Here is a 21,303-nt window from a genome sequence, read left to right as displayed (position 1 = left end):
TGCAAAAGCACCAAATCAGAAAAGCAGGAAATTTGGGCGCCGGGGAAGTATGGGCTCTGCCATAGGTGCCAATATGGACCTGAACTCAGAACTTCCTCCCTGCTCTAAAAGATAAGCAATGGCATATAAAACCTTTAAAGAAAAAAATGTCTTTGTTACAGATGATACAAATCTTGCAATAAATGTTCAGTGTGTCACAGATGAGGGGGGATTAGACAGGCTAATCTCTCTAAATACATACAGGGTGCATTTCTCTGTTTTCCTTCTGTAGTGTGCAGGTCCACTTTAATAGACGTGATTAGTGGCTATAACAAGAAAAAATGTGCCCTCTACTTGTAGCCGCTGCTTTATAGTGGGTGCTTCTTGCAAGATTGGAATCAAGATCCCATCATGCCTCCAATAATACAATGGTGGGAAGTGTAATAAAGTGGTGGCACCTGGAAATGAACACAGATATGAATCTTACAATAAAGCTTACAATAAAATAGAGCAGCAAAGGTGTATGAAAAAGAATCATCCACCGGCCACCATAACTGTAAGCTTGCATGAACAGCGCCTTCAGCTCATCCGTCGTGTTTTGTGTGCCTTGTCTGAACTCACATTTATTATGTATTATGCAAAGCTGCGTAATATGTTGGCAAATTATAAATTATTCAAAATCATAACAACAAATAAAAGGTCAACTCTATACAATGCAAGCACTGCAGCTGCAGTTTTCAATTCAGGTCTTTACCTGCTGAAAGATCAGCTTTTAGCACACTATCTGATGCGTAAAAGCGTATATATTTCAGCAGTGAGGATAGTCCTAGCCTAGGTTACTACCTACCCATTGTTAATCATTACTATCATATAGGAGAAATCTACAGGAGCATTATTTTACTTCTGATGTTGCTGCTTCTCCCCGTGTGCTAACTCAGATGGGCAAGGTTCCATTTACCATCCTGTCCATGCATAGAGTTAATGGGGGGTCACAGTGGAAGCGGGAAAAAGGGCGCAGGCAGCTAGTGGACAAAAAGGGCGCCGCCATTCACTCTCATAATAATTAACGTTTAATGGGCGCCGAGCAGGAAAAAAGGGCGCCGGAGATAAATAACGTTTACAAACGGCACCCGGAGATTTTTAATGATTTATAACTGTGCTTGTGGTGATTTACGTTTATAAAATGCACCCGTGCCGAATAACGTTTATAAAAATACTAAACATATTTATCTTATTTAACTAATTAAAACATTATTTAAAGTTTTATCCCTTACTGTTTGTAAAACATTATTATTCACAAAATAAAGCGATCAGTAAGGGGGGTCTTAGGTTTAGGCACCACCAGGGGGTCTTAGGGTTAGGCACCACCAGGGGGGTCTTAGGTTTAGGCACCACCAGGGGGGTCTTAGGGTTAGGCACCACCAGGGGGGTCTTAGGGTTAGGCACCACCAGGGGGGTCTAGGAGTCAGGGATAGGTACTGGGAGGGTTCTGTGTGAGAGTAGGGTTAAGTATAGTTACAGTACAATATAAACCACCAGGGGGGTGGTTAGGGTTAGGCACCACCAGGGGGGTCTTAGGGTTAGGCACCACCAGGGGAGTCTTAGGTTTAGGCACCACCAGGGGGGTCTTAGGGTTAGGCACCACCAGGGGGGTCTTAGGTTTAGGCACCACCAGGGGGGTGTAGGGGTTAGGGACAGGTACAGGGAGGGTTCTGTGTGAGAGTAGGCTTAGGTATAGTTTTAGTAAAATTTTAGTAATACTTACTAATGTTTTACAACACTTATTACGAACGTAGTTATATTTATATCACCGTTATAAAGAATATTTTCAGATTTTATTATAAGAACAAACCATAAATGAAGATTATTCACAATAATAAACAATTATAACAATTAAACATATATTATCGTTTTTTTAATAAACGTAATTATAAGTTTTACTTTTGAAACAGGGAAGATTAACGTTTTCACAATTGCCGATTTCATAAACATTATTTAATGATTTATAATTTTGTAAAACATTATTTGTAAACTACATATAGCACACTATTTTTATAAACGCTATTAATGATTAATTATTAATTAGCGTTTACACCCCGCGCCCTTTTTGTACGTACGCGGTCACAGTCTAGTACCATCATAGATCATCATTCAAAGCTGGAGGTGGCAAACCTGAAAATTGTGCTGTTATTTTGCTGATTCCAGAGTTCATCTTTAAAGGAAAGCTGAAAGGGAAGCAGTAGATTTGGGCGCATGAGACAAGTGGACAAAAAGGGCGCCCCATTCACTTCCATTATAAATATCGTTTAATGGGCGCTGAACGGGGAAAATAAGGCGCCGGAGATTTTTAAGGATTTATAACGGCGCCCGGAGATTTTTAAGGATTTATAACTATGTTTGTGATGATTTAAGTTTACAAAATGAGCCCGTGACGAATAACGTTTATGAAGATAATAAATCACTATTTCTAAAACATTTCTAACACATTATTATCCACCCAAAAAAATAATTTACATTTTTTTTCTTTACATTTTTTCTTTATTAATGTCTGTAAAACATTATTATCCATAGGGGGTTTTAGGTTTAGGCACCAACAGGGGGGTCTTAGGTTTAGGCACCAACTGGGGGGTCTTAGGTTTAGGCACCAACAGGGGGGTCTTAGGTTTAGGCACCAACAGGGGGGTCTTAGGTTTAGGCACCAACAGGGGGGTCTTAGGTTTAGGCACCAACAGGGGGGTCTTAGGTTTAGGCACCAACAGGGGGGTCTTAGGTTTAGGCACCAACAGGGGGGTCTTAGGTTTAGGCACCAACAGGGGGGTCTTAGGTTTAGGCACCAACAGGGGGGTCTTAGGTTTAGGCACCAACAGGGGGGTCTTAGGTTTAGGCACCAACAGGGGGGTCTTAGGTTTAGGCACCAACAGGGGGTCTAGGGGTTAGGGATAGGTACAGGGAGGGTTTTTAATAAACGAAAATATAAGTTTCACTTTACAAACAGGGAAGATTAACGTTTTAAGAATTGCCGATCTCATACACATTATTTAGTGATTTATAAATTCATAAAACACTATTTATAAACGAAATTCTACACAATAATTTCTATAAACGATATTTCCATTTATCGTTTATACCACGCGCCCTTTTTTCCCGACGCCCTTTTCGTACGTACGCAGCTGAAAGGACCTCTATTGCGAAAAAAATTGTAAAATGTAAAATTCATGGATGTAAACACATACAAATAAGAAGTACATTTCTTCCAGAGTACAATGAGCCATAAATTACTTTTATCCTATGTTGCTGTAGCTTACAGTAAGTAGTAGAAATCTGACAGAAATGACGGTTCGGATTAGTCCATCTCCTAATGGGGAATTTTTTGTATTTTGTTTATTTTTTTACAAAAGCACCCCCTTGAAGGGATCTATGCAAAGATGCTGGCTACCCCTCCTACCTGTTTGCACACAATTTTGACATTTGGACTGAGCAACTGCCAATCACTTAGTGCTTTTGAAATAAACAAAACCCTAAACGGGCTATTCCAAAACCTGTCAGTTACTAACTACTGTAACAGCAACCTCGGAGAGTAGTAATGTGTGGCTCATTTTACTCTGGGAGAAAAGTACTTCTTAGTTGTATGTGTTTACATGTATTTTACATTTTACAGTTTTTGGTGGTCCTTTAACCACTTCAGTACCAGCAGTGTCTGGCCCCTTAAAGTGGTCTGAAAGTCAGCATTTCTACTTTGCTGTAAAAGATTCCTTACAGTTTTAAAGAGACACTGAAGTGAAAAAATATGATATAATGATTTGTATGTGTAGTACAGCTAAATAAAATATTAGGAGCAGAGACATAAGTCTAGTATTGTTTCCAATACAGGAAGAGTTAAGAAACTCCAGTTGCTATCTGTGCAAATGAGCTATTGAGCTCCGCGACTTTTAAAGTCGCAGAGAGCTCTGTCTTCTGAAGCTTGATATCTCAAATGTCAGTCACTGTATTTTCTTTGTCTTGTAGAGGACAGGTCAATAGTTCACTGGCCTGCTCTGTAAAATAATTTAAAATGAGTAGTATGTAAACTGCAAATATTAGAGAATGATGCAATGTTATAAAAAAACACTATATAACTGAAAATAAAAATATGAGAATATTTTCTTTGCTACTAATGTTCTAGTAATTATCCGTACTACACAACCAATTCATTATATCATTGTATTTTTTTTTTTGCTTCAGTGTCTCTTTAAAGCTACTATCCCAGGGAAAAGAATTGTAGCAGAACATCATTGAATTGGATAAACAGCACTTTGTCCTGCTATGCAAAGGCTATTCAGCTTCAAATCTCCATCCAGACTGGAGATAACAGTATATTTGTTTACATTCTAATGTTGTTACATTTGTGTAGTAAACAACTGAAAAGACTCTCTGAGCAGCTCTCTGTGCTTCAAGCTCACAAGCAGTTCAGATAGCTCATTAGAAGGTTTTAATATATAATAAAAAGCAGCAGGAATAAAATGCAATGGCAGCAAAGGGCAAGATAAACTACACTTTGGAAACTTGTAATTTGTAGACAGACAATATTACTTGTGCACAAAAGCAAATACGATAACTGTAGTAATAAAAAGTAGGAAAACACATTTTTATTGAATGTTATGTCAGAGTTTCAGACCACTTTAAGGACCAGAGACAGCTGGCATGAACACCCCGGGCACGCTAAGGTTGCGGCGCTCACCTGTCGCCCAAGTCCAAGCACCTTGACGTTACTATGACGGCAAAGCTCTGTGAGCCAATCAGGAGCCGATTTTACTGGCTCCGGACCCTGTGATCAATGTGAGCCAATGAAATCAGCTTTTGACCGGCTCACAGAGCCCTGCCATAATTCCAACGGCAGGGCAAGTAGGCTGCGGCGAAGGAGAGAGCGGCATGATCAGCAGTAGCGGCGAAAGCGTGTGGTGGCTGTGAGTGAAATCTACGCCTGACAGGGATAATAACTGCCAGAGGAGTAGATTTCAATTAGCATTGTCCAAAATCAGTTAAGTAAGGGGCATATAGGGGCTGCCATATTTATTTCCTTTTAAACACATTTGAAACAAGCATGCAGCTAAACCAGTCAGACTTCAGTAAGAAACTTCTGATCTGCATGCTTATTCAGGGTCTATGGCTAAAAGGCAGCACTAGAGGCAGAAAACCCACAGGACAGCCAGGCAGTTTGCATTGTGTCCTTTAAGGGAGGTGATGATAGCCAATCATTGGAGCAGACTGGAGTTATAAGAGATCATGTTAACTAAAGTTAGAGCAGTTAACATTTTGGGGCCGTTTTAGAAAATTAAAGTTAGTTACAGTCAATTTACAAAATGGCCTCTGGGTGAGTTCTGTATGCTATTTCAAAGCACACTTTTCATTCAAGCTTTTAATAACTGCACAAAATTATTATTTTAGTTTCCACGTGGGCACGGAAATGTATTTGAATTATAGGCTTTACCCTCTGCAAGTAGATTTTATAAAATATGTAAAACACACATAAGGACAATCAGGTTCCCTATATATGTGATTTTACAGAGTGAGTCATCAACAATAAACAATCATAGGAAATGTAACTTTTAATAATATTCCCATAAAAATATATGCAGCGGATCAGTCCATTAAAGAGAACTCTGTGAATTAAAAGTGAATTAAAGCATACCTCCCAACTTTTTGAGATGAAAAAGAGGGACACTTAAGCCACACCCCTGCCACACCCCTGATCACGCCCCCATCACAACCCTAGTCACGCATACCATAAAGATTTTATAAGAAAAATATATTGTTTTATAATTCAAAACACACGGGTCCTTTATATCCTGGTTTATTTTCCTTCATATTAACATTTTAAAATTAGTAATAAATCAATTTAAAGGATGGGAATAAAGCTTGGAGTCAATCAAACATTTTTTAGTAGAGAGATATATATATTTACATAGAAAGAGGGACAAAGTCCTGAAAAAGGGACAAATGAGGAGGAAAGAGGGACAGAGGGACAGGGCTCCCAAAGAGGGACTGTCCCTCCAAAAGAGGGACAGTTGGGAGCTATGATTAAAGTGAGTGGGCCTGGGCACAGGACAGAAGGAAGAAATATAGAAATGCACCCTGTATGTATTTAGAGAGATTAGCTTGCCTAATTCCCCCTCATCCGTGACTAAGCACAAGTTGTAATTCGATCCCTCAGCTGTATCAGCTGCTTGCCTCGGCAGAGAGCTAATTGGTAAACACAGGATGTTTGGCTTTGTTCACATTCAACCCGCAGATGACCGTGCGAATGGAACGCAACGTGTTTGACCGCACGCAATCTGCGTTTGTATGTGTTGCGTGGCTGATCCTATTCACTTGTAGCATGTGTTAGCGGACCGCACTGGTACGGAACGCATGTAATGTGAACATCAGACAGTGCAGTCTGATGTGCCTCCCGCACGCGTTGCCGAAATACAGACAGCATCGCATGCAATGTGAAGAAGGCCCCTAAGTCTGCTTCCATAAAAGCACAAAGTAAATATAGTGCTTTATTGCATGATATCAGCTGTAACAAAGAAATGTATTTTTCTTTAAAGGTTATTATGCTGTTGTGTATCTTTTAGAGCAGAGAGGAAGTTCTGAGTTCTGGTCCACTTTAAGGAAATACTTTTAACATCCATTGAACTTCAATACACATGTGCAGTGTACAGAAAGGTAGTCAGCTCAGCACCCGGACCTGTGGCCACTTCACAGTGGATGATACATAAGTGAAATCACTATGCTGTGATCAGGGCCAGATTTACCATAAGGCACTGTAGGCACGTGCCTACAAGCGCTTGATAATGGAAAGGCGGCTCCCTCCCCTTCCCAAGTGCCTCTCTCTTCTGTCTTACCCAGGAAATGTCCCAAGCCACCGGCGTACCTACCGGGGATGCGACCCCCTCAGCCGCAGGGGGGCCCGGGGCTGCTCTGGGGCCCGCTCACTGTGCGTGGGGGGAGCGCTGCTCTGGACCCCCCAGCAAGGTGCTCAACTGGCCGCAGCGTCTAATAGACGCTGCACCAGTTCATTCCCCGCAGCCCCACTCCAGCAGCCTGCATAGTCTCCGGCAGGCAGAGCAGGGCTACGGCAAGATGGCCGCCGAATAAGCCCTACACTGGAGACTATTTGTGCCTCTAGTACAGGGCTTCGGCAGCCATCTTGCCGTAGCCCTGCACTCTGCCTGTCAGCGCGGGAGATGTGCTGCAGGAGGACTCGGGGAGCTGCGAGCCAGATGCCGGGAGAGGAGAAGACTTCTGTCAGGTAAGTGAATAGTTTTTTTTTCACAGGTGCATTTTTTTTTTCTAGTGTCTGCTGCCTACATTGTGATTTTCTGGTGACTGCTGCCCACATTACGATTTTCTGGTGAACACTGCCCACGTTACGATTGTCTGGTGAATGCTGTCCACGTTACGATTTTCTGGTGAACGCTGCCCACATTACGATTTTCTGGCCCACATTACGATATTCTGGTGAACGCTGCCCACATTACGATTGTCTGGTGAATGCTGTCCACGTTACAATTTTCTGGTGACTGCTGCTCACGTTACGATTTTCTGGTGAACGCTGCCCACATTACGATTTTCTGTCCCACATTACGATATTCTGGTGAACGCTGCCCACATTACGATTGTCTGGTGAATGCTGTCCACGTTACAATTTTCTGGTGACTGCTGCTCACGTTACGATTTTCTGGTGACTGGTGCCCACACTACGATTTTCTGGTGAACTCTGCCCACAATACGATTTTCTGGCCCACATTACGATTGTCTGGTAAAATGCTGCCCACTTTACAATTAACTTACAGTGAAACGCTGCCCCATTACGATTATTTGGCACCTATGGGGGGGGGGGGGGGGGCCCATCCAAATATTCGCAGGGGGGCCCAGTGATTTCTAGTTACGCCCCTGTCCCAAGCGAAGTGTAAATGAGAGGTTACTCACCCGGCATTCCACTGACCAGATCTCCCTTCAGCTGGGGGCACAATTAGCTTCTTATTGCTGAAGGTACATGTGGCTACCTAATGCTAAGGGGCACCTGTAGTTACCTATGACGGATAAGGGAGAAGTGACAGCTGGGCCAGCCAGCACACTTGCCATGAGGTTCAGTGGGTACTTGTAAGTTCATGGAAGGCAAGTTCTAGAGTGCCAGGACTTCTGTGCCTTTAGACTCCTGTGCTGTAAATCCGAGCCTGGCTGTGATAATAGCATTGGATGATCTACAATATAAATAGCAAAAGAAAAATCCATTATGAATAAGTGTTTATTACCATGGGGATTGTGAGATACATCAATACTCAGTGACAAATAATGTATATGTACCATACGAACTGCATGAGTGGGAGAAGAAAATTATATGGATAAGGGTGATGGCAAAATTACATATAGGTCAGTGTCTGCTGGAAAAATAATTGTACACACACATAAACGCACACACCTGTGTAACAATGGCCACTGTGATTTGCTGGGGGGAGGGGGCCGCTCCTTCTCTCTCTCCCCACCCACATGCAGGGCAAGCCCCACACACTCTGTTGCCATTCACCATCTGCTGCAGACTCGGTCACATGATCGTCAGGCGGCATGGGCTCTAAAGCTACAGAAGTCACAATTGCTTCTGTATTGCGGCCAAGACTGTCATCAGACCACTTGTATTATTGTTCAGCAAATCAACGTGTCCTCATGCGGTCCATAAACATCCATCCAGCAAACATAGCAAATAACCTCCTCTAAGTGTAAACTGCATTAATGTTCTTGAACGCATAAAATCCAATAAAACAAATAAAATAAAAGAGGTAAAAACAATCACTTACATCTGGGGACCCGTGCCCAAGGGCACCCCGTTAGTAGATTGTGCATGATAAATTAGATCTGGTGCTGCTAGCAGTTTACACGTAGAGGAGTTTACTTGCTTTGTTTACTGGATGGATGTTTATGGACCGCATGAGGACAAATTGATTTGCTGAACAATAACAATCATACATGTGGTCTGATGGCAATAAAGAATCAATTGTGACCTCTGTCCTGGCAACCTGAAATCGATAAAGGACATCGTGACTTGAGTGATTGTTTTAACCCTTAAGGTAGCCACACACTATACAATTTTTTTAAATATCTGTTCAATTCAAGAATAGCAATCATTTTTTTCTGACTGATTATAACAGTTCAAAAATCTGGCCATTGTACCACACACCAATATTCAATTGTTTCCCCAGTCATGAATAAAATAATTCAAAACTAAAAAAAAATTGATTGGAACTGTACATCAAGTAATTGGCAATCCATCACACACCATACAATTCTTTTTTTTCAAATACTTTATTTTAGCCAACAGGTAAACAATTTGGAAATATCAAGGTAGACAGTACAAATACAAATTGCTATTTGGACACAGCAATATAGATGACAGTATCAGACAGTCAGATACATCTTGGTATTACATGATAGTATGGTAGTATCAGTTCCTGTAGACTTGAAAGTCAAACATTGCATAAAGGGACATGATGACATTAAGTCTCGCCTACATATGCCAACAGTAGCAAATGTCCTTTTGACTAAAAGGTTGGTTATGAATTATTTCCAAGTGATGGGTAGCTATTATAAAATGCCATAAGTTGACCAAAAATAGTTTTTCTTATAAAGTCAAAGTAAACATTAACATTAACCAAGAACTATGGGTCTAGAGGTTCATATCAGGCAAGGGATGGTAAGTATAGTTGATCAACGTAATGTGTTAATTACACATTGTCTAGTGTTCCACTGCAAGTATTTGTTTGAGATCATCAGAGTACCTATATACTGTACCAACCAGATTCTCCATATTTTTTTAAAAATTTTCAGACCTTCCCTCTATGGAATATACAGTGTTCGCAAGATCGTATACCAAGTCTAATTCCTTGATTAGATCTGATACTATGGGTATCCTGCTAGTTCCCCATTTCCTTACAATCAGAGTTCTAGCTGCGTTTAGGATATGCCTCACCACTGAGCCCTTATATGATTTCATTCTCCAATCATTTAGATTAAGGAGATAAAATTGGGGTGTAAATGGTGTTTCCCTATTAGTTGTTTCCTTAATTAATTTCTCCACTGTCTGCTAGAAGGAAGCTAAAAGGGGGACACCATACAATTCTTGATAAAGTTGGTCTGATAAAGTTGGTCTGAAATTTCCAACATGTCCATTCAACATGTCCAAACTTTAAAAATCGGAAACCCCCCCCCAAAAAAAAAAACGGGAAATTCGATCGGATTTATCGATGGAAAACAAAGAAAAGCTCAATTTGTTTGGGACAACTGATCTAAAATATCGAATTGGTGAAAAATTGGATCTTTTAATTGTATGGTATATGGCCACCTTTATAGTTGTATGGTACATTGGTCTGATTTTTTAATTGTTACAATCAGTCAGAAAATTGATTGCTATTCTTGAATTGCACAGATATTTAAAACATTGTATGGTGTGTGGCCACCTTAAGACTAACCTTCAATGTTCAACTTCCACAAGTCAAACCTTGAGGCCAGTTTCACACTGTTAACCAGCAGTAGCGTTGAGGTGCGATTGGATGATTGCATCACACCGCAATGCCAAAAAGAGCCAGTGGAGATTACTGCAGTAATCTCGATCCTGGCTGAAGGCCATTCAGGAAGTGAGGCTCTCTAGCGCTCACTTCCTGTGGCCATTTCTCGAGTTGTGTGGAGTTGTATTGACAAAATGTGCTTCCGTGCCACAACACAAACGCGAAACAAATGTAAAAAAACTGCATCGACATAGACTTATATGACCACTAAAATGTATTTGACAGAGTTGGTAACTGAACCCTTGAAAGCACACATGGGAGTCTGGTACCTTAAGCGGTGAGCCACTTTCAAGACCGCTTCACCGCTTAAGGTACCAGACTCCCATGTGTGCTTTCAAGGGTTCAGTTACCAACTCTGTCAAATACATAGACTTATATGACTTCCGGTTGCCACATGTCGCCGCGTAAATTCAACACCAATGCGCTGTTGCACCAGTGTCAGCCGGGTGGCGAATATGTCACTTCCATCGCATCGGTGTGAAATGCCCCCTAGACTTTCATTGGTGTAGCTTTAGTAGTGTGAAAGGGGCCTAAAGAACAATGCTTGACCCAACCCCCATACCAGAATCAATGTTAACTGCGTTCAAATCTGGTGAATACACAGGGCCGTATTTACCATAAGGCACTGTAGGCACATGCCTACAGACGCCTGTTGATGGAAAGGCTGCTAACCTCCCTCCCCGAGCGCCTCCCTCCCTCCTTGCCTATGCTGAGTCCTGATGAGAGTGTAAATGAGAGTTTTTTCACTCAGCATTTCACTTACAGGATGCCCTTTAGTCAGGGGAACATCTAGCTACTTAATACTGAGGTTCCTCTAGCTAACTTATATTTGGGGCCACCTCTAGCTACTTAATATCTTAATATTGAGGGTAGTTCTGGCGGCTACCTAATACTAAGGGTAACCTATGACAGGCAAGGGAAGTAAGGGAGAAGTGACAGCATTGCAGTGTAATGGGGGCGTGTAGGGTCCTGGAGGGCGAAGTCTAAGGTGCCAGGAAATCTGTGCCTATAGGCTCTTGTGAGGTTAATTCAGGCCTCTGAATACATCATACATGTTAGATTACTGCAACTTAGGCTGTAATATAATTCTTATTTGCCTCACTTTACAAGTAACATACAGATTTTGCATATGACCTATGTTATAGGGCCTGGTAAAAATGACATGCAATTGACGCATCAATTTTACCGCTTTTTAGTAAAAATACCCCTTTTGTTTTTTCTCCGACCTCCACAAAACTGAAACAGCTTCCAATATAGTGTATAAGAATGAGGTGTGAGGTCTCCCAGCGTATGCATCATGATAGTGGGCTGGTGTGCTCACACTGCAGCTACGTGGATATAATAGTGATCTCAGGGCCCATGGGAACCAAAATACTTTTCCGGAGAAGCTGATATAATGCTAACTCATGAAACCGTTTAACATAGGGAGGGTGTTTATAGGCAGCAGGGATGTTAATTAACCCAGGGGAAATGGTTGAGTCATTATGACATGTGATTGTAGAACGTCTTTGTCAGTATAAAAATGAATGACATGAACGCAGGAGACTGTGCAGTCTGAGGTCTGCTATGCACAGCTGTGGCCCATATGGCTGCTCAAAGCATTCTATACAAAGCACCTTGTATCAAAGGAAGGAAACTAAGTTCATCCCACATACATTCATGTTATAAATATGTTATGATGACGCACTATGCAAACCTGATTCAATGTGGCTATCCCTGCCTTCCTGCTTTCAATAATCATCATTGTACTGCAGCTATATACAAGGTGTTCCTAGGAGTCCCTATGGTAAATATTCTTTTTCTTTTCTTCCCAGGTTCGGAAAATATTCACATGACGAGATGTCTATCCTGGTACCACTGAATCAATGTTGCAGGTATAATTAAAAGTGTCTCTTATTTATGTAGGGCAAACGTTGTCAGTAAAATAGACAATGCACCTACTTCCTATTCCCATACATTTAAAAGCATTGATCGTTAAAATGGGTGCAAGGTTTTGCCGATAGAATAATGGTAATTTTACCAATATTCTACTATCACCTGTTATCGATAGTAGAATATTGGTAGTGTTACTGATATTCTACTATCGCCTATTCTCACACTAACTTTCTCACACTAACTTTTACCTTACTCTAACCTACAACCTAACTATGCCATACACTAACCTACCCCCTATCTATGCCATACACTAACCTACCCCCTATCTATGCCATACACTAACCTACCCCCTACCTATGCCATACACTAACCTACCCCCTATCTATGCCTAACACTAACCTACCCCCTACCTATGCCATACACTAACCTACCCCCTACCTATGCCATATACTAACCTACCCCCTATCTATGCCTAACACTAACCTACCCCCTACCTATGCCATACACTAACCTACCCCTATCTATGCCTAACACTAACCTACCCCCTAACTATGCCATACACTAACCTACCCCCTACCTATGCCATACACTAACCTACCCCCTACCTATGCCATACACTAACCTACCCCCTACCTATGCCATACACTAACCTACCCCCTACCTATGCCATACACTAACCTGCCCCCTACCTATGCCATACACTAAACTACCCCCTACCTATGCCATACACTAAACTACCCCCATATATACCTTACCCTACCTTACCCCCATCTAAGCCTAAGCACCTTACCTACAACAAAAACTAATGAAATACCCTACCCAGTGGTGTGTCTAAGGAGCTTTGGGCCCCATGCAAGTTTTACATATGGGCCTCCAAAGCATTCTGTACATAACAACTCATATAGCACAACAAAACTTGCCAAGGACATCCAGAGTATGCGAGGTGTAAGCAGAGGAGGGGAACAGTATGGTAATGATTGCCACTATTCAAAGCATATATAGAAGTGATCATTACAGAACAGCACAATTGAAGAGCTAATACTGTGGTTGAGGCAGGGGCCCCTAAAGGGCCAGTTGACTGCATTTGTTGGTGGTGTGGCTTTCCATCTCGTTATGCACCCAGAACATTGGTACACTTTACCACCCTAAACTATTTACTCACACTTCGATGATCAGGTACCCCCTTGGACTGCAGCCACCCTAGGCCCAGGCCTCTGTGGCCTTTCCAGAAACCCAGCCATAGATATCACAGTAACAACACATCACTACTGCAGTAGGTAAAAAAATGATACAGATATAAAAAATGTAATTATTAAAAAAGGAAATTGGAATAAGGGTGGTCACAAGAGTCAAAAATTGTGTTCAAGTGCTGCGCAGTAAGCAAAAAAAGAGCTTCTGGTTCCATTTTGGAAGATGAATGCTAATTTATCCAGCAAAAAATGTAGATCCTGCTGTCATCTAATGGACAGCAAATAAAGGTGCTACAAGTTCCACTTTGGAAGATGAATGCTAATTTATCCAGCAAAAATGCAAATCCTGCTGTCATCTAATGGACTGAATTTATTCACTATATTAAGCACTTGAAAGATGATGCGACCAAAAAGGGGCAAGATTAAGTAACTTGCAGGTGAAACTACTGCCCGTAATAACAATTGTACAGTACTCACAGTCCTTCAAGAGGATATCGTGGCGATTGCTGGATCGCTCAATCCCGCTACCTCCGGCCAACAGCTGTGCAGGAGAGACTTGACTTACTGCTTGATGTTCACAGCAGCATCGGGCAAGCCTGCCCGGCTCCAGTAAGGTGATAAGGGAGGCTAAGCTACAAGCTGAGCTGCGGAAATATCTTCCGTCTTCAGTATAGCGGCAAGAGCTGCAGGTACAAGCCTCCTTCCCCATTGGTGTGTGACGTCACTCTGGGTTAGCCAATCACCAACTCCAATAGTGTAAGTTTGAGAAAGAAGAATATTAGAACAGAGATTGGAGAGCCATTGAGCTTTGTGTGGTTTTTGTTGTAGAGCCTCATCTTATACAGTTATGCTGCTGATCTCCAATGCATTATGTAGAGATAGCAGCTGTGCAGTGCAGATCTAATTAAAAGCTATTGGCATTGTTCATGAAATCAGTACAAACATTGGCATGCTTTCAGGCCATTGCCCTTTATGAAGCCAATGTCTATCCTTCCTGTTATCCTGAATAAATACAGAAGATTTAGACTGTATTCATCTTGCTTTGTTCCTGGGCCTACCTAGTTCTTTCTCGCACAATCAGACAAAGACAGACAAATAAAATGGATTTTGTATGTCATGATTTACTATTAACTTTCATTATGATCTCTATTTCTACAGGATCAAGAAGTCTACATACCTGCGACTGCAGCTCCTAGCGAAGGAGGAATACAAGCTGAGTAGACTAATGGAGGAGTCTTTACAAATGGACAAAATCGCACCAATTCTTTATCAACCGCATCTTGAAGCAATGGACAGGAGGATCAGAATTGTACTCAAAGCTATCAGTGACTGCATAGAGAAAGATAGCTATGAGAATGTTGTGGAAAACGACTTGGACTCTGACACGAGCAACAAGACAACCAAGAGGTAGTGATGGGGAAAGAAACAAACCCCAACCTAGAAGACATAGTCTTGCCGAAGACTGCGAATGCTCCTTTGTGAATTCAGTGAATTCAGATTAAAGATTTAATTGTTTCCCACTGTAGACACGCTATAGAAACCAAGAAGGATTAGATAATTATGAAGTCTGTAACATATATAGATTATAAATGGATGTAAGATGGTATGGTCAAAGACCTTTGGAATCGGTTTTGGGTTCTAAGCATATCTTGATCTTTTTTGTACAGATAGGAGGCCTTTATTTAAAAGAAAATGATTTTGTATTTATATATGGTAAAATTAAAAAAATGATGACCTACCTACCACTTTTTGGAAAAAAAAATCAAAAAGGGACAGTATAGTTTTGTTTACCTGTGATGCTGACTTGACTATATACCACAATGACGCCTTCAAGATGATTTCAATCTCTTAACTTGAGTATACTGTATCTTCTGTAAGCTGGTATTTCCATGGGTCAAAAGTCCAAAGTCTCAAGTGTGGAGGGTTTGGCCTGAAGTAATGCTTAGCAATTGTGGAAGCTTTACTTGAATGTTAAGCATTGAGAAGAGCTACTTAACCTTCACTAAAAAAGGCAGGCCTTACTTAATAGACCCAAGATGGGAAACCTGTAATCCTCCAGATGTTCTCAATCGACCACTCCCAGCATGCTTTGTCGGTTTCTGATTGGAAGCATGTGGGGTGGGGTTATTCATTGGGTAACAGATGGAAAGCAGCAGGTTCCTAGGTCTGTTCTGTCATTAGCCAGGTAGCTGCCTTCTCATGTCTGCTTTTGCTATATTTGTGTAAATATTGTACATAGAAATACATGGATATCAGCTGCAATGTGCAGCTGCAAGCTTCATTTTGCAGCATTTTTGTGAGTTGTTTGCAGCGTGGTAAAAGTGCAATAAAAGATACAGCAAACATGTACACAACGTTTTGTTTTGTTTTTTATCCTTTCAGTGTTTGAAATCTGAAGAATGCTTTTAAGTACCAAACAAGAACAATGGAAACTAGAGTGCCGACCTCAGTTACTTTTGTAATGTGACGTTTCTTGACTTAAATTATAAGTGCTCTTTTCAGTGACCTATACCATGTTCCTCCTGCCTCTTTTCTATCTTCCGCTATGTTTCCTTTTTTTTTCTGTTCTGTTATTATTATACAGGGTGTTGTTTAGGTGTCTATCAGACACTGGTAAGGACCATTCTGAACAGGGTAATCTACTTATTATGTCTTACTCCACTCAGACAATGGCACTGTATGGGATGGTTGTTCTAACTTTTTTCTCTTGGTCTCGGTATCGGGTAACTGCCTTTTATAACTACTACTTTTTTTCATATACTTTATCCTTTTTCCTTCCTGTATTTCTATATTCCAGCTACCAGCATGCCGTACATTATTTACATTTCCACACACATTTTGAACACACTTAGGGCTTGATTCACAAAGTGGTGCTAACCTAGTTAGCACGCCTAAAGACTTTGGGCGTGATAACTAGGGTGCTAACTAGGTTAGCACCGTTTTGATAATAAGATTGCGCGCAAAGTCAAAACTTTTCCCCGGGACTTTGCGCGCGAGTTGATTTTATCACGCCTAAACTGAGTTTAGGTGTGAAGAGGGGCATTTCACAAGCGTGCTAACAGTTAGCACTGCTTTGTGAATCAAGCCCCTAGTGTCCAACAACGTTAAAGGCTCCAATTAGGGAGCTAAGAGGGGCAAGATTTTAGTCACTAAGACTCTATTTTAAGAAATTTTTTTCAATCCAAAGAGTAGCTCGCCAAGGTGCCATGATTGGTATCTTTTGTTCAAATGATCTGAAAAAAAGGAGGTTTCGCTATAATAAACAGTTCTAAGCTAGACTTTATATTAGAAAACTCTAATTACGATGACCAAGGTCACTTTATGTTCCTGGTTGGGAAAGTCAATTGGTTGCAAATAACACTGGCAAATCTTTATGCTCCCCAAACCGGTCAGACTAAAGTCATAAATTATTTCTTGAAAAAGTCAAATCCATATCTAAGATAAAAACCTATAACTGGAGGTGATTTTAATGAATCACTAACCCAATAGGTGGTACATGATGTGAAGTGTGTCCAAGGGGTCGCTTAGCGGCGAGAGAGGATGGTTGCGTGGGCGGCTCCTTGGACGTCTCAGCTGCGGTATATAGTAACGTCTAGCTCAGCGTGCGGACAGCCCCTGAATGAATCGTTCTAACGAAACGCATAGGGCGGAGCCAGGCTGCACGCTGACGTTACTCTGTGTAGGCAACCCGGTTGGACACACTGCCCCGAGTTTCGCGGCCGAGGTATAGAGTGGTATATTGTTGGAAGCCTGTTGGAAGCTGGTTTATTAAAGACACGTTTTATCTTGGAGCCGCCCAATGTCATCTTTATATTTGTGATACGCATGAAGCAAGTCGCCATCTGGTGAGTGGATTCACGTGAGGGGGGAACCCCGCTGGGTATATTCCCAAGGTGGTGGCACATCCCTCTGGAGTGCAGCACGGGGTGCTGGCTATGTTTTTAAGAAAACAGTACTTTGCACTATGTGCGCATTTTTATTTGTTGTTTAAGGGCCCGTTCACACTGCACGCGTTTCCAGCCGCGTTTTGGAAACGCGTGCAGGTGGCCAAAACGCACGACATCAGACATTGCATAGAGTGCAATGTCTGATGTTCACACTGCATGCGTTCCGGACCTGTGCGGTCCGGGAACGCATGCTGCACGCAGATTTTGCAAAAACGCGTGGCTGTCCCATTCACTTTTCAGTGATGGGATCAGCCACGCAACGCACACAAACGCGGATGGCCATGCGTTCGTACGCGTTGCGGTCCGCACGCGTTCCGCACGCATGGCCATCCGCATTTCTGATCTGAACGGGCCCTTAGGGTTCCTTCCTGCATTTTAGCAAGGACGTGATAGAAGCACAGCTCTATTGGTGGATATTGTTTAAAGGAGAGGTGACTCTTAATTAAGCTGCGATCCCCTTCTGTTCATTAGTAGGTTCTGTGAAGCATTTTCTCATTTTTATATTAGAATTAATGGGATGGGACAGGGTTGTCCTCTTTCACCTTATCTTCTTAATCTAGCCTTAGAACCCTCAAAGTGTACCTGATGTTCATGTCTGAAGGACATGCCTCTGTGTGCCCTTTGCACCACTGTGAGACCCCCAAATGCCACAGCCGGATTTACCATAAGGCACTGTAGGCACGTGCCTACAGGCGCCTGACAATGGAAAGGCAGCTCCCTCCCCTTCCTAAGGCCCCGTTCACACTTGCGTTTTGGCAAGTAAACGGACCGGATCCTGATCGGATCCTGACCTGATCCTGATCAGAACCGTACGGTTCCGATCCGGATCCGGTCCGTTTGTATCAGGCATGCATCAGGCTGCCATCCGGATCCGTGGGCAAAAAATAGTTAAATATACAAAAAAAAATGTTTGGGTCAGCAGAAGGTGCACCTGGTGCACATGTACAATCACGTTCCTCCGCTGTAGGCATCACCTCCACCTCCGATATTCTGCCAAACAGCTCCAGCACGTCTGTCACTGCTGCTCCACTCCAGACATGCTTGGCCCATGTGTCCCCATCCGAAATGGCCGCTTGGATACGCATAGGAAGTGGGGTAGAACGTCAGGTTTTTGTAGACAGTGTGTTCTGTGCCTTCCGTTTCCCATTGGTTTCTGTGTTCCTGATGGTGCTGTCAGGCTCAGGTCAGGCTCCGGTCAGGATGCGTGGGCCGGAGATCCGGACACAAAAAATAGCGCATGTTGGAAAAGAGTCCGGATCCGATCCGGCTCCGTACTGTACGGAACGTACGTATGTGAACGTCCGCATAGCCTTTGCATTGCTATGCGGAACGTACGTTCCGTTTGTACAGTATGCGGTCCGGATCAGATCCGGAAAATCCGGATAGCGAACGCTAATGTGAACCGGGCCTAAGTGCCTCTCTCCTGTCTTACCCAGGAAGTGACCCAAGTGAAGTGTAAATGAGAGGTTACTCACCCGCCATTCCACTGACCAGATCTCCCTTCAGCTGGGGGCAACACTAGCTTCTTATTGCTAAGGGTACATGTGGCTACCTAATGCTAAGGGGCACCTGTAGCTACCTATGACAGGTAAGGGAGAAGTGACAGCTGGGCCAGCCAGCACACTTGCCATGCGGTTCAGTGGGTACTTGTAGGTTCATGGAAGGCAAGTTCTAGAGTGCTAGGACTTCTGTGCCTATAGATTCCTGTGCTGTAAATACGGGCCTGCTGGTCCCAATAACAGAGCTACAATTTCCCGCAAAATCTTGACCATGGGTAAGAACTCAGGAGGGTTAACTATTCTAGATCTTTACAACTTTACTAAACAGTACATTTGGGTAGTGATGTAGCAAACGTGAATTTTTCCACAAACTACAAATAGGCAAGCCATGCAAACTGCCATAGACTTCAATGGGCAGGCGAACTGTAAAACCTATAGGGGCTGTTTCTGGCCACAAAAGTGATGGAAACGTTGTTTAAAGGGGCCTAACACCTGGACAGTGGCAAGGGGGATCCATGCAAAAGTCCCATCAAAAGTTACATATTTTTGGCAGAGTAGTGTTTTTATCTCTAAAGCAGTGTTCCCCAACCCTGTCCTCAAGGCCCACCAACAGTGCATGTTTTGTGGAAATCCACAGAGGTAGTTAATCAGCTCTGCTGAGACACTAATTACCTCACCTGTGATTGTCTGTGGTTTCCTGCAAAACATGTACTGTTGGTGGGCCTTGAGGACAGGGTTGGGGAACTCTGCTCTAAAGGGCACAAATTAAAGTACATTTGTGGAATTAAGTGCTTTAAAACATCTGGCTTGCATTCACGGCGATAAGGTAGTGTAAGTGTTAGGCCCGGTTCATCATGACAGACGAAATGCCGTGTTTAACGCAACACAAACAATTAAGTAAATCATTGTTTTTACTAGTTGACACCTCCAGGACATAAATGTTAGTCCTCTTAGCGGCAATCTTTGTGTGGTGGCCGCTGTGCTTGTGCGCACATTCGCAGGATCGCAGTTTTCCAGCCCCTATGGTAAGGCTGAGGTAGTTCAATGACAGTTAAGTGACCAAAAAAACACTGATTCTGCACTGAGGCATTATACAGGCCTTATGCCAGTAATGGTTCTGGACACTCATTTTTTTTTTTTTTACTGAATGCACCTGCACGCAGCTCAGGTGACAGATAGGTTTATGCTATGTGCTACAATGAACTTAAAATATAGGCCATGCCGGTGAGGCCTTATGCAGGGCAGTAGTGGATACTAGATGCCAGTAGTGTAGGTGAAGGATTATTGGGTTATGGTTGGTGCACTACTAGGACCAGCAAACCTGTCTCCAACAGCTAACGTGTGCACTGGACACACAGGATTGCAATATAACAGGAAAAAGAAAAACAGCCCTTTGGGTGAACTATTGTAGCACTAAGCACTGACTGCACCTGTCTGCAACAGCTAAAGTGCACTGTGTGGACACACTGAACAGCAATAACACAATAACAAAACACAGCCCTTAGAAGGGTTCTAGGGGTTGTGTTGATGGTGAATCGGTACTGTAGCATCAAGAAACTGCACTGGGAACACAGAACACATGCCTAACTACCGCTTTCCCTAGCAGCAGCCAGACGTGTCTCTTTAAGGGTGCACATATGGCACGGGCCCTAGTCGCCTCCTTCTTCAAACAACAGGGGGGGGGGGGGGAGGTGCTACTGACAGAATTTCTGGGTCTAAGGGAGTAACAATCACCATGCAGCCTGGCCATCTCATTTTTGTCATATTGTAATAGATAGCGGAGATACCACCGCAGAGACAAGCGGCTATCTCCGCGTATCAGCCGGCGGCCTCTGCCGCGCAGTTACATGCTGGTGCTCTGCCTGGTACTTCTATTGCACATAGATTGAGGGCTACGCGCGCACGCGCCAAGCAACAGGACCTTTATGCGAAAAGAAGGGGAGTCAGCTGATCAGTCTAGTCAGCTGACTCCAACGGTACTTTGGATTGGCTGAGTGATGGGGGCGGCGCTGCGGAGCATTTCTGCATATATACTACTGGTCTGTCAGTTGCTCCGTGTCTGCTGTTGCGAATGCTATCGTGTTAGCGCTCAGACCCTAGTCAGATCCCAAAGTGTGCTAGAACCAGCTGGAGCTGGGGATCCACACTTAGCCAGATTCTGTTGATAGCTTAAAGTACTAATTGCATTGTATTATCTGTTATGACCTTCTGCTTCCTTTGACTATTCTCC

At 42.8% G+C, this 21,303-nt stretch overlaps 1 protein-coding gene across 1 annotated transcript in view; it reads left to right on the top strand.

Moving 5' to 3' along the window:
* Positions 1–15,981, top strand: part of FAM20C (FAM20C golgi associated secretory pathway kinase) — a 297,806-nt gene extending 281,825 nt beyond the window's left edge. The window contains 2 exon segments of the mRNA XM_068244609.1: positions 12,377–12,436; positions 14,786–15,981. Coding sequence (XP_068100710.1) covers positions 12,377–12,436; positions 14,786–15,038 — 313 coding nt within the window. The 3' untranslated portion in view covers positions 15,039–15,981.
* Positions 15,982–21,303: the final 5,322 nt, after the last annotated feature.

The sequence above is a fragment of the Hyperolius riggenbachi genome, chromosome 7 (assembly GCF_040937935.1).
Source record: "Hyperolius riggenbachi isolate aHypRig1 chromosome 7, aHypRig1.pri, whole genome shotgun sequence".
In the NCBI taxonomy this organism is placed as follows: Eukaryota; Metazoa; Chordata; class Amphibia; order Anura; family Hyperoliidae; genus Hyperolius; species Hyperolius riggenbachi.
Note: the sequence above shows the minus strand (reverse complement) of the source record. Positions and strands in the feature narration are given on the sequence as shown.